The sequence below is a fragment of the Drosophila bipectinata genome, chromosome XL (genome assembly GCF_030179905.1).
Source record: "Drosophila bipectinata strain 14024-0381.07 chromosome XL, DbipHiC1v2, whole genome shotgun sequence".
Lineage (NCBI taxonomy): Eukaryota > Metazoa > Arthropoda > Insecta > Diptera > Drosophilidae > Drosophila > Drosophila bipectinata.
Window position 1 is genome coordinate 9365665 of NC_091734.1, and position 12676 is coordinate 9378340.

Here is a 12676-nt window from a genome sequence, read left to right on the forward strand (position 1 = left end):
GTAACAACTGCCAATAATAGTAAATGACACAAAAGCCAATATGAGAGTTGGCCAACTTTGGATCGATCCGAGATCTGAATATCAATTAATTCTGAACTATAAAAACTTTTAATTAATTCACAAACGCTATTGTTTTCACAATTTTGTTTCGCATTGATATTCCCATGTAGTAACCAAAGTACAGGACACAACCATTAAAGGTAATAAGACAACAGCATTTAGTTTCACTGTAGTTTATCACTAAGTGTAATAAATTGTGAATGGTTATGAGGGGTTTTTTGTTTTTGTTTGTATCATTAAATCGGTTTATTACCGCGTCGAATATTGTGATTCAGTCTGATTGCAGTTATACGCTTTGGATTAGATACGGTACTTACTGGCTATAAAGGATATAGAAGGAGGTGATATAGGATTTATAAGAAAATAAATAAAGGGACTTAAAATAAATATTTATGATAATATAATCATACATCTCTCATATATTATTCCATTTTTTAGGTAACAGGAAGTAATACCTATTTATCTTCAACACCTGTATTACCCATATATTTCCCCTTCTTGGTCCTCATATAGCTCTCCTCATAAATACAGACCAATCATCAAATATTTGCCCACTTGTCGAGAATTTATGAGTGCAATTTGTTAAACAATATTGTGAATTAGTTTTATTATTCCGTCCCGGTATCTCAAATGGATCGAATCGTTCAGGTAGTATACGTATCAATATATATATGTGTATATATATGGTGGGTATGTCTATTTATATAGCTTATCAGGTAACACATGTAATTATTAAAAACCGTTGGATTGTCTGATTTTTCTGACCGATTTTTTTTTGATCGGATTGGCTCTTGACTTTTTTTTGTTCCACTTGATTAATTTTTTTTATAAATAATATTTTTTTTGTCCTACTGCAACAAGGTCGTTAATTCTGGCCCACAGAGAGAGAGAGATAGAGTGAGATCGAGTGAGATTATAGCCTAATTAGTCAAGCAAACAAATGCGATCAACGAATTTGTTTATGACTTAAAAAAACCGAATTTAATTAACAAAGTCAATACGAGAGAGTTCAAACAGCAGCCGCTGGAAGAGGGAAACGGATTACCGACCATGATGGGCGTAATCAGTACACTGAAATAAAAAATGTGTAAAAAGGACACGTGACTGGGGAATATATATACATATATATATAAAGATTGGTTGCCATTTTCAAATAGTTTTTTGAATTTTTTTGTAGTTATTTTATAAAGTTAATTATACACTTTAATTGTTTGTTTTTCAGATCTTTAAAATATACATAGTTGAGCAATAAAACATGAATTTCTTAATATTTTCTTTACAAAAATGTGAAAACTTTTTATTTTAAAATCTTAAAAATGAAAAAAATAGGTCAATAAGGGAATTCTTAATTAGTTCCAAAACATAAATATTATACCTATGCTTTTGGAATTATGTTTACATGGCATAATATTTTTAAAATATATTTAAAAGATTTAAAAATCCTAATTCCTTAATTTCAAACCTTAAAACCCATACCAATAGCTGCTATTATTAATAATTTTTGGCGGCAAATACTTAGCCATATTACAATTAAGAGAAAGTGCCTTGTTTTTGTATTTTATTTTAGCATTTCTATTTTTGGAATTACTTATCATGGATTTCAAATGCTATATACACGTGATGTACCAAATATGTGAATGTTTAAACTATTTCTGTCAGTGTGCGATTATGGCCAGGTCGATGATAAGCGCTGATTAAAAGCAAACACCGATGATGGCAATCGAAGCTCCAGCCGCCCAGTCCTCCCCCTCCTTTCGCGCGCCAATCTCTCGCCGCTCGAGAGCTCTTCTGCTCCTCGGCCACTCTCCTGCCGGTTGGCTCGCTCTCGCTTTGTTTCCGTTCTCGCTCTGTTGGCGGTTTCTGGCCCGGCTCTCAGCCCTTTCCCACATCATTCGCCAGTGGAACGCGATCGCGTCAAGTTCGCGTCATTTTCGCACAAAAAAAAAATAAAACGATTCACGCATTTTTGGTTGGAAAATGTCCCAATCCGGGAATTGGAATTCCCCATCCGGGGGTGGCGCCGCGCAGGCGCTGAATGGCCAACATCCGGAACTAACCTATGCAGATGCCGACACCGATGAGGAGGAACTGGAACTGGACTCCGAGCAGGAGCAGGAGCAGCGGGAGAAGCGTCAGCTCCTCGATAGATCTATGAGCCGGAAGCAGTCGCTCAGCGAGCGCAGAAATGTGGAGCTGCCGCTGCTGAAGGTTGTGGACGAAAAGGATACACCATCGAAGGCATCTCCTGCAGAGCCCCCCTCCCCGGAAAAGTTTGCTCCCGGACTTCGGCGCAACTCCATATCCCTGCCGTCGGGAATTAATGCCCTGGATCTGGAGGCACTGCGTCTGCGACATCAAATGCAGCCACAGGATGCTCTGGATGAGGAAACGGTGAGTTTTATGGTATTTTTTTTTTAATTTAAAAAAAATATACTAAATAATTTAAGAAAAAAATACCAAGTAATGGGTAGAAGAGGTTTCTTATTTTTGAGGTTTTTTGTAAAAGAATCTTGAATCTTTTCTTGTTTTTATGGTTTTTAAATAGTTTCCTAAAATGTAAAATATAGTATTTTATAATTATTATGACTTTCTACAATTCTGAAACACTTTTTCATCTTAAATTTGAACTCAAACTGTCTTGTTTTATTTATTTCGCTTTTTTTAAAACAAAAACTTTTGGTTTGAAACCTTTTAACCAATTAATATTGTGAAAAATTAAGAAAGTCAGTTTTTTAATGAATTCGTATAAATAAATTAGGGTTACAGAAAAAAAATTCCCCAAAAAAAAAATAATATCCAGCCGTTAATTGAGATTTAATTATAGTAAGTCGGTAAACAAGCCGCATGTGACACAAAACCCGAAAACCAGTTAATAATCACATGATTCTCTGATACCCAAAAGGAATATAAACATATATATCTTTAACTGTTTTTTTAAATAAAATTATAATACGTATTAGAGTAAATTATGGCTTCAAAACCGAAGTAAAAAAAAGCCCTAGATTTTAAAAGGTGGCTCTTAAAAATTATCATAACGATTTAATGCCGACAGGCTTTTAACTTTGGTAACAAATTTATTTGATGGGAAATCGAAATGCAAACCAGTTTATTGGGCTTGACTCGTCAAATTGAGCGTTCGATTGATTTTCGAAGCCACCCACAAATATTTGCATTAAAATCAACATTTTTCATTTCCCCCCACAATGCCGTGGGAGACTTTGTCAATTAATTTTTTTTATTTACCTTTTTGCTTGATTTTTTTTTTATCCCAGAACTCATTATTAATGTCAAGCCAGAGAGCAGGTATGACTTGCGCTAATTATAGAGCTGCAAATGAGAAGCCGGGCGGGGGAGTGTCGGTGGCCGTGTATCGTGGTGATGCGACCACCACTGCGTATGTGTAATTTTCTGCCGCAACCAGGCAGCACACATACGCACTGTTGGCTTTGTCATTTTCTCGTTTGTTTGCCTGCCAGCCCGAAAGTATGCTTCATTTTTTGTGCAAGCACAGGGATTGTTGATTGAAAAAGCCAGAAGAAGATAAACATGGTTTTTATTTAAATTATATTGAGTGGGATATTAATAAAAAATAAGTATTAAATAATAAACAGTTTTTATGAAATATACTTACGTTATATGTATGTATTTTTGGGGCTTTTTTAAATGAGTTTTACTTGTTTTTTTTGGACATTTTGTATTGAACTTCTTTAAAGTTGCAACTGTTTCTTTAGTTAATGTTTTTATTTAAAAAGAAATATTTTGTGTTTTTTTTTAAGGTTTTTTTCAAATCTTTATCTTAACTGCAAACTTTTAGAGTTGTTCTAATTTTTTGTATGTTAATATAAGGAAAACATCATATTATTTTTTTTAAATAGTTAAACAAATAATTGTTTAATTTAAATTTTAAAATCACCAAAAATTTTAATTAAACTAAAATTAACCAAACCCGGTAACAACTAAACCGAAACGGGTACAAACTAGAACAAAAACCCGCCTATTCCATTGACTTCCCACTAACCGGTTATAAAATGTGAAATTGAGAAATTTCTACACCGCAAGACAGTTATTTATGGCCAGAAGTCACGATTTAAGGCTATATCTGATTCTGAATCAGAATCGGGCTGGCTGCCGGCTTGGTAATGAATTTACGACTCTCGGGTAATTTTTATGAAATCAAAAAGCCCATTTCCAAGGCATGGGTTTTCAAAGGTATAGATATAGTGTGTTTTTTTGCCAAGTGTGGGTGTGAATATTCGCACTCGGCACTGTTTACCGTCAACGTTGACGTCGACTGAAGCAGCAGCGGAGGCAGAGGCAGCGACTGAAGCAGCGACAGCGAGTCTAGCGATTAAAACGCATAAATGGCAGCGAAATCGACGCTTCGGAAACAATAGCAATACGACCATTATCAGTGCGGTTAACAGTTCGGATCAGATCGTCTCTCTATATAATAATATACAATATATATAATTTGTATTTTGTTCGTTTGTTGGTGAAAAGTTTGAAAAAAAAAAACAAATTCGAGTTTCAAAAATGAGTTCTCCCAATAGTCGGTTTATTCTTTCGAGTGTGGCCAGCGAGGATCAGCCTCCGGATAGGTTGCTGGATATGGAAAAGGATCAAGACAAGAGTACCATTATTATAGAGGATTTGGTTAAGGAGAAGGCAGGTACTAAGTGTGAAATGGATATTTTTAATATGGAATATAATCTCAGGCAAACAAAACATAAAAGAAGAGCAGTTTTAAATATAAAAGTTGACAGAAACATAATTGTTTAAAGAATAATAGATAAATATGTACATACCATAAATTTATACAAAAAGTAGAAAATTATGTGAAAAATTCCTAGCATTATAGTGGGTTTTAAGAGATAAAGTTTGTTAAATAAATTACTTTACAAATTCATATTTAAAAAAAGTGGTTCTAAAGAATGTCGAGAATTTAAAGAATTCTCTACAAAATGTAATAGACCTGTAAAAAAAATCCAAAAATAAATATAATTTACTGATTTGTTTTATCATAAGCAAGTTTCTTTTTTATTAAATCCTATTTTCTTATTACTAAAAATAATTTAAATATCAAACCAGAAGTCTAGAACCTTAGCTTCGGTTTGCGGTTTAAAATATCGCATCTCGCCTTGATATTCCGGGACCTTGTTGGGTTTTTTGTTTGAGACTTTTGTGCTAATTGCACTCACCTTCCCAAGTTCAGGCAGGTGCCAAAAGAGACCCCCCACCCACTCCCCGGCCATCCAGCCCCCTTCCTAGGGCTACTTCAATTGTGAGAGTACTTGGTTACAATTGTTTAGGGTTTGCTTTATCAATTGTTAAGAGTTTGAATATTATAGAGTGTTTTTTGGTAAATAGTACTAAATATGTGTAATTCGTGGTAACGATTTTCAGATAAACGATGATGGAGCCTCCAGCCTGGGCAGTCCGGCGCCCACAACATCCGCCACCACGCCGGATAAGGGCGTCAGCACGACGACCATCAATTTCGCGAATAATACCAGTGCCAGTGCCAACGATGACAGCGATGGAGATGATGAGTTTGGCACCCGGAGACCCGTTCACCGGTGAGTAGTATTGACGGCATATATCCTATTATGAAGAGTGTTCTATCAATTAACCAGATGATTCAGATTTTATTTCACGCACTCACTCACACATAACCCCATTCATTTCGTTAATCGAGTAATTAGATTAATCAATTGAAAGTCGGTGCCTTTCTGTCGCCGAGCGACAGTAATTCAATTGTGGCGGCATTACAAATTTATGGAACGTGCCATTTCTAGTTGTTTTTATTAATAAATAAATTAAACAAAAAGGCGAAAAAAGTCTCATTTCAACCGCCCACCAAGTGTCAGTTACAGTTACGGGCAAATGGGATGCCAATTTAATTGCGATTTTTATTCGATTTTCATTTCCCGCCCCGAGCGACGAATTCCAATCATGTTTTACACTTGAAGAATTATTGGAATTTTATTAAATGAAATATATAATTAGAATTTATCCATTGGAGTATAATAATTGCCTTTACTTTCTCTCCATTCAGCTTTTAAATCTTAACCAGGTTTAGTTGAAACAACTATCTCTCAAAGTAATGCCCTATTTTAACCAAAAACTTGTACTTTTCATTAATTTCATAAAATCGCTATTTATCATAGGTATATTTTTAATATATATATACTTATACATATATTCTTTATATTATAAATCCCGCAACACACTTTCCAGACCGACTATTATTTTACATTCTCTATTATTCAAATATTTGTAGTTTACAAGTTCAAGAAAGAATTTATTACCCAAGCTTTAAATTACCTTTTTTCTTTATAATTAAAATTATTTCACGCTTTCGTAGGCAGTTGAAAGCAGTTACAAACATGTGATTAAAAGTTATAATAAACAATTATTGCCAAGGGTTTGGTTATCAGTTCGCTGGCATTGTAAATTCTAAATTGCATGACAACTGCATGTTTTTGTAATACATAGAGGTTTTTATTTTAAAATATATTAAAGGTAATTGAGTTTTTGGAAATCTATAGGTTTTTTTTTGTAATTTTTACTTTAATAAATCTTTACGAACTAATTAACTATTTAATTATAATACAAAATTAACAAAAATACTTCTTGACTTTGTTATTCCTTTTAAAGTCTTATGGAGTCGTTCTATTACAACTCGTATATTCTTGTAACTCTATATCTTAATGTCTAATTTTCTCCAAGTACAGTGCCACACTGCTATAGTCGACATATACACGCGATCTGAACAATTTAACTGCTTAAGCAAATTACGCGAGTCTCCAATCTGGGGAATGATAAGTTAATTCAGAGGAAGCCTCAGAGACTCTACAGATCTTGGAGGTTTACACAGATACTGTAGCTGTATCTCGAACTGTAGCTGTATCTTGAACTGTACCTGTATCTGTATCTGTAATTGAGCGAGTGTTATGATTTCTATACAGTAAACCCAACGACATAAACGAACCTCAACTCAGTTGATGGTTGTGATTAGGCGTGATAACATCCAGTGGGCGGGCGTGTTCCCCCAAAAAATAATCTTAATTCGATTTCCCACTATTTCGCTGAAATATAAAACTGAAATTTTTATTATTTGCCGTGTGTATGTTTACGATTTTTGAGAGCTACAACAAGCTTATCATCGCCCGTCGTCTTCTGATCTGTAAATATATGTACTTATATATAGAATTCGCTTTATAATTATGTTTATCAGCTGGCTAGACCGATTTTTTGCGTGAAATTCGTACATACACCTATACGATGTGTTTCGAAAAGTGTTTTTCATGAATTTCTTTAGTGGTAACCCAGTTTAAAATATTCGTCAGACAAATATTTTCGTCTCAATGTGTTCTAGATATTTATTTTCTGCGGTTCGTGTTCTTTTGAACTTGGGCCGACTGGGAGAGAATTATATATGACAGGCCTTACTTATCAGGCCCGTAAATGATTATGGGCTCTATCTGTTTTCCGCTAAAGAAAGACAAACGCCTTTCAACATCTTGACATTACTTAAGCACTGTTAAAAATTAAAAAAGAACACATTTTGACTAATTATAATTTTATTCAAAGTATAAGTTTATTAATTAAACTTTATGAGAAGCGCTGAGAAGAGCTGTGTTATTTTAATATCCTTGCAGGAAAGAAAATTTCTAAAATTATATCATGCTAGAAAAACTCTAGAAAAATAAAGCTAACTTAAAATTCAAGCTAAAATGTACAAAGGTTGGCAACCCTACCTTAAATAGTATGCTTTTCTTAAAGGAATGCCGAAATCCTAAAGTCAAGTAGGCTTGGCCCTTTTTTAAAAACTATCCTTGGCAGAAAAATCATCAGATTTTAGTCATTCGTCGTTCGGCATTCGACCTGGCCGGTTTTTTCTTTTCGAATTTTATTATATTTTTTTCCTTTTTAATATTTAATTTTCTTCTACAATATATTAATGTGTGTTAATTTTTTAATTTTCAAAACAAATATATGGGTTTTGATGTACTCGCTTTCTATTTGTCGTTTTTTCTCATTTTCTTATTTTTTTTATGGAAATTATTAATTATTTGTTCTCAACTTTTTACCTTTTTCCCATGGAAGAATGATATAAAGTTAGGCTGTAGAGAGGTTCCATTGATGTCAGGATAGTCTTCTTATTTTTTTTCGTTTTTTTATTTTTTTATGGAAATTATTAATTATTTGTTCACCACTTTTTATCGTTTTCCCATGGAAGAATTAAATAAAGTTAGGCTGTAAAGAGGTTCCATTGATGTCAGGATAGTCTTGTCTTATTTTTTTTCGTTTGTTTATTTTTTTATGGAAATTATTAATTATTTGTTCTCCACTTTTTATCGTTTTCCCATGGAAGAATTAAATAAAGTTAGGCTGTAAAGAGGTTCCATTGATGTCAGGATAGTCTTGTCTTATTTTTTTTCGTTTGTTTATTTTTTTATGGAAATTATTAATTATTTGTTCTCAACTTTTTATCGTTTTCCCATGGCAGAATAATATAAAGTTAGGCTGTAAAGAGGTTCCATTGATGTCAGGATAGTCTTGTCTTATTTTTTTTTTCGTTTTTTTATTTTTTTATGGAAATTATTAATTATTTGTTCTCAACTTTTTACCTTTTTCCCATGGAAGAATAATATAAAGTTAGGCTGTAAAGAGGTTCCATTGATGTCAGGATAGTCTTGTCTTATTTTTTTTTTCGTTTTTTTATTTTTTTATGGAAATTATTAATTATTTGTTCTCAACTTTTTACCTTTTTCCCATGGAAGAATAATATAAAGTTAGGCTGTAAAGAGGTTCCATTGATGTCAGGATAGTCTTGTCTTATTTTTTTTCGTTTTTTTATTTTTTTATGGAAATTATTAATTATTTGTTCTCAACTTTTTACCTTGTTCCCATGGAAGAATTATATAAAGGTCGGCTGTAAAGAGGTTCCATTGATGTCAGGATAGTCTTGTCTTACTTTTTTTTCGTTTTTTTTTTGTTTTTTTATTTATCATTTCCTTATTTTTTATAAAAATATTTTTTGAATAAAAAGGGAGTTAATTTTTTGCATTAAAACATTAAATTCAAAATCAGAAATTCAGGTAATAAGCTTTAAAAAAATTTAAAATGGAAATTAATTTTTAAAATTTCTTTTTTTTTAGTGATCGTTTCCGGAGCAGAAGGCGTGCCTCTATCGCCCCCCTCCCCGCCCTCCGGCTGAACAGCAAGGAAATGCTCGCCAGCGACTTTGATAGCCACAGTGTGGCCTCCAACCAGGCCTCCATTACCAGTGTCAACTCCCTGGCCAGTTTGCTCCGTGAGAAGATGCAGGTGAGTCTTAATTAATCCTTTCAAGGCTTATTTCCTATCTTATGTATATATCCTAATATAATATCCTCCCTTCCAGGCCTTTCCGCAGTTGATTCGCAAAAAGAAACGAGAAACCAAGGACTACAAAATTAAAATATTTGTGATCATCATGTTCTTCATTATCATTTTTCTGGTAAGCTATGACTTTTATTCAAGACTTGAAAATATTTTAAGATAAAAATAGAACAGATTTAAGTTTGTCAAACTAAATGACAGAATTTTTAAGGCATTGATAAAGGTCTTAATTTTTTTAGGCAGAGATTAAGGGCTATGGTTGAGAATTAAATTTATTATTGGTAAAGATTCTAAGAGATTGGAGAGATCAAAAGGGCAAGGTATTATAAAGGCTTTTTTTAAAGATAATACCTCTATAGAAAGAATAGCGAATAGTTATTGATAGAATTATTATAAGATACATTTTAAGAGAATTTGTCACAAAACCTTAACGTTTCAATAATAGTTGTTATAGAAACCAGTCACGAAACTTTTCGATTTCCGTATATATTATATCTAGTTTTAAATTTTTAGAAAAGTTAAATCTTTTATTTATTAAAATATATAGGTGTTTTTTAAACCTTTAAAGACGTACGCCTTTTTTAGTTTCAGTTATTTTCCAGAAAGGCTTAAAAGATTTTATTTGAAAAAGATTCTTACAAGTTTTCTCAAGAACTCGATATTTTTTCTTTTTATTTTGATGTTTTTTTTTAAGATACAATACTATTTATTAAATAAAATTTATAATAATTTTGTTTATAATTTAAATAGATCGGTTACGCCTATGTGGCCTACCATCAGCAGCTCCTGACGAAGAGCTACTTCCAGAAGATCAAATTCAACTCGAAGGACCGCATCCTGCGTATCCTGAGCCACGAGGACAAGGAGGTGATCTCCGGGCAGCTGGGCGTGACCCTGGGCTACGACACGGCGCCATTCCACTGCCTGGAGGAGCAGCGGCGGAGCGACGGCAGCGTCTGCATCGAGTGGAACGGCATCGCCCGGCTGCACATGAACTTCGAGGACAAGGGCGTCTTCCGGTGCTATACCCTGCAGTGGCAGGCACTCACGCCGGGCCTTCTGCCCACCGACTGCTACGAGCTGAAGCGGGACAATGGCCTGTGGTTCGGCGGCGGGGTCACCAAGGGCCAGGAGTGGTCACTGAGCTATGCCAACTTTGATTTTGCGCCGTACGCCTCCGGAGACTCGCAGGTGCATCAGTTCGGCAACGGGGTGAAGAGGTACTTCATCAACTCGATCGGGGTGGCGATGCAGGTGAGCGAGAAGACGCCCCTCCAGTTGGGAGTCAACCGAACGGAGAACCGCTTCTGCCTGCGGGCGGCCAACGATGAGTTCACCTTCGTGAACCGACTGACTCCGCTGCCCCAGTTGGATTACCGGATCTGCACCACGGAGGACATGCGTAGTCTGCACATGCTGATGACCCAGCAGAGTCTCTGGGATGGCCTGGGGGAGCCCGACATGATGGTGTTAAAGTCCCTGCTGAACGAGCCCGTTTGGAGGATACCCCACGACTCGTCGCCGGACTCCCTGAACGAGACGGCGATTTGTGATTACTCGGAGAGCGCCATTGCCATGGGTCTGGGCCACATCGTGATCAACGAGTTCTGGCAGGAGAATATCGGAGACTTTACGGTGGACAAGTCGCGGTTTCCCACGCTCAAGGATACCATTGCCGTCCTGCACAGGCGCGGCTTCAAGGTGGTCCTCACCATTCAGCCGTTCATCAGCACCGACAGCGCCAACTTCAAGGACGCCGTGCGTCGCAAGCTCCTCATCTACGAACGCCACTCGGAGCGCAGTATTCCGGCCCTCACCCGGTACAAGAGCAGCTCCAGTGCCGGTGTCCTGGACATCACCAACAATGACTCGGTGCCGTGGTTGCTGGAGAAGCTGCAAGCCCTCCGCGCCGAGTACGGAGTGGAGCGATTCTACCTGGATCTGGGAACGGGCTATAATCTACCCCACTACTACCAGTGCCGGGAGACTCTGGACAATCCGGACACCTACGCCCGACTCTTCACCGCCAGCCTGGAGGGCGCCGGGCTGATAGCTGTGTCCACGGCCAGTGTGGTGCCCAAGCCACCCACTTTCCTCAGTACTCCGCCCGTGAACGCCACCTGGGAGGGCTTGAAGGAGACATTAGCCGCCGTTTTGAACTACGGTGTCATTGGGTATCCCTTCGTCCTGCCGGGAGTGATAGGTGGCGACTATTTGCTGCAGCGACCCATCTCCAAAATGGTGTCCTTCTACTCCCTGGGCCAGCCGCCATTGCCCGACCAGGAGCTCTTCATCCGCTGGCTCCAGCTGGCCACCTTCCTACCCGCCATGCAGTTTGGCCACCTGCCCTCCGAGTACCGCAGCGATCTGGTCACCCGGGTGGCCCAGGAACTGAAGGAGACCCGGGAGACCGTGGTGATTGATTTGCTGATGAAGTACCTCCATCCTTCGATGAACGAGGGTCTGCCGCTGGTGCGTCCCCTCTGGATGATGGATCCCCACGATCCCGCCTGTCTCATAGTCAGTGATGAGTTTTCCGTTGGCGAGGAGCTAATAGTGGCTCCCATCTTGGAACCAGGCCGAGAGACGAGAGAGGGTAAGTTGGCATTTCTTAGCTAGAAAGAGTGTTAAGCTAATAGACCCTGTTGATTTTAGTGTACTTGCCCCAAGGGGTGTGGAAGGATGGTATTGACAATTCCCTGCGGAAGGGAAGTCGCTGGATGCACGGCTATCGAGTGCCCAAGGATAAGGTGGCCTTCTTCCGCAAAATGCCGGACAATACGAGGTTCTAGACCAACCAAAAATAGAACTAGCGCACATATATCATTCCTAGGCCAAGCCATGTGATCTAATCCAGCTCGAAGGACCAATAGCCGGCTCGAAGGACCAATCAACTTCAATGAAATAATTTTATTGGAAGTCTGGCTCGAAGGAGCAAAAGTCATTAAAGAAATACTTTACTTAAAAGCCGACTCGAAGGACCATTAGTCCTCTAAAAAATACTTGATTTGGATCCTGACTCCTCGACACAATTCATTCCAAAACATATATCCAAAGAACACATCGTGTTGTATCTGTAACTTGTATTGAGTAAATCCTAAAAACTAAACATAAAAATCTATAAATATATATATCTATATAAATATCGTTAAGCCCGCAATCGTAATACATAGTTCTACAAATCTAGATTAATTAATTAACCTTATCTTCTATGTAATTTCTTTTTCGT

The 12676-nt window shown here is 37.0% G+C and overlaps 1 protein-coding gene across 4 annotated transcripts; it reads left to right on the plus strand.

Annotated features, from left to right (window-relative positions):
* Window positions 1–1951: 1951 nt before the first annotated feature.
* Window positions 1952–12654, plus strand: LOC108134303 (myogenesis-regulating glycosidase). 4 transcript variants are annotated; one of them, XM_017254561.3, is made up of 6 exons: window positions 1952–2451; window positions 5464–5636; window positions 9225–9393; window positions 9470–9565; window positions 10198–12043; window positions 12103–12654. In XM_017254561.3, exons 1-6 carry the CDS (start codon window positions 2038–2040, stop codon window positions 12237–12239), a joined length of 2835 nt encoding a protein of 944 aa, XP_017110050.2. In that variant the 5' UTR covers window positions 1952–2037; the 3' UTR covers window positions 12240–12654. The 4 variants fall into 4 exon arrangements, with proteins under 4 accessions (XP_017110050.2, XP_043065946.1, XP_043065947.1 ...); XM_043210011.2 differs by lacking the exon at window positions 1952–2451 and adding an exon at window positions 4561–4725; XM_043210012.2 differs by lacking the exons at window positions 1952–2451; window positions 5464–5636 and adding an exon at window positions 7075–7246.
* The last annotated feature ends 22 nt before the right edge of the window (window positions 12655–12676 follow it).

What these genes read in the sequence shown, in the direction of transcription:
- LOC108134303 (XM_017254561.3), top strand. Translation starts at nt 2,038, where the DNA reads ATGTCCCAATCCGGGAATTGGAATTCCCCATCCGGGGGTGGCGCCGCG. An exon ending in ACCCGGAGACCCGTTCACCG is followed by an intron (nt 5,637 to 9,224) that starts GTGAGTAGTATT and finishes CTTTTTTTTTAG; the next exon opens with TGATCGTTTCCGGAGCAGAA. An exon ending in TGCTCCGTGAGAAGATGCAG is followed by an intron (nt 9,394 to 9,469) that starts GTGAGTCTTAAT and finishes CCTCCCTTCCAG; the next exon opens with GCCTTTCCGCAGTTGATTCG.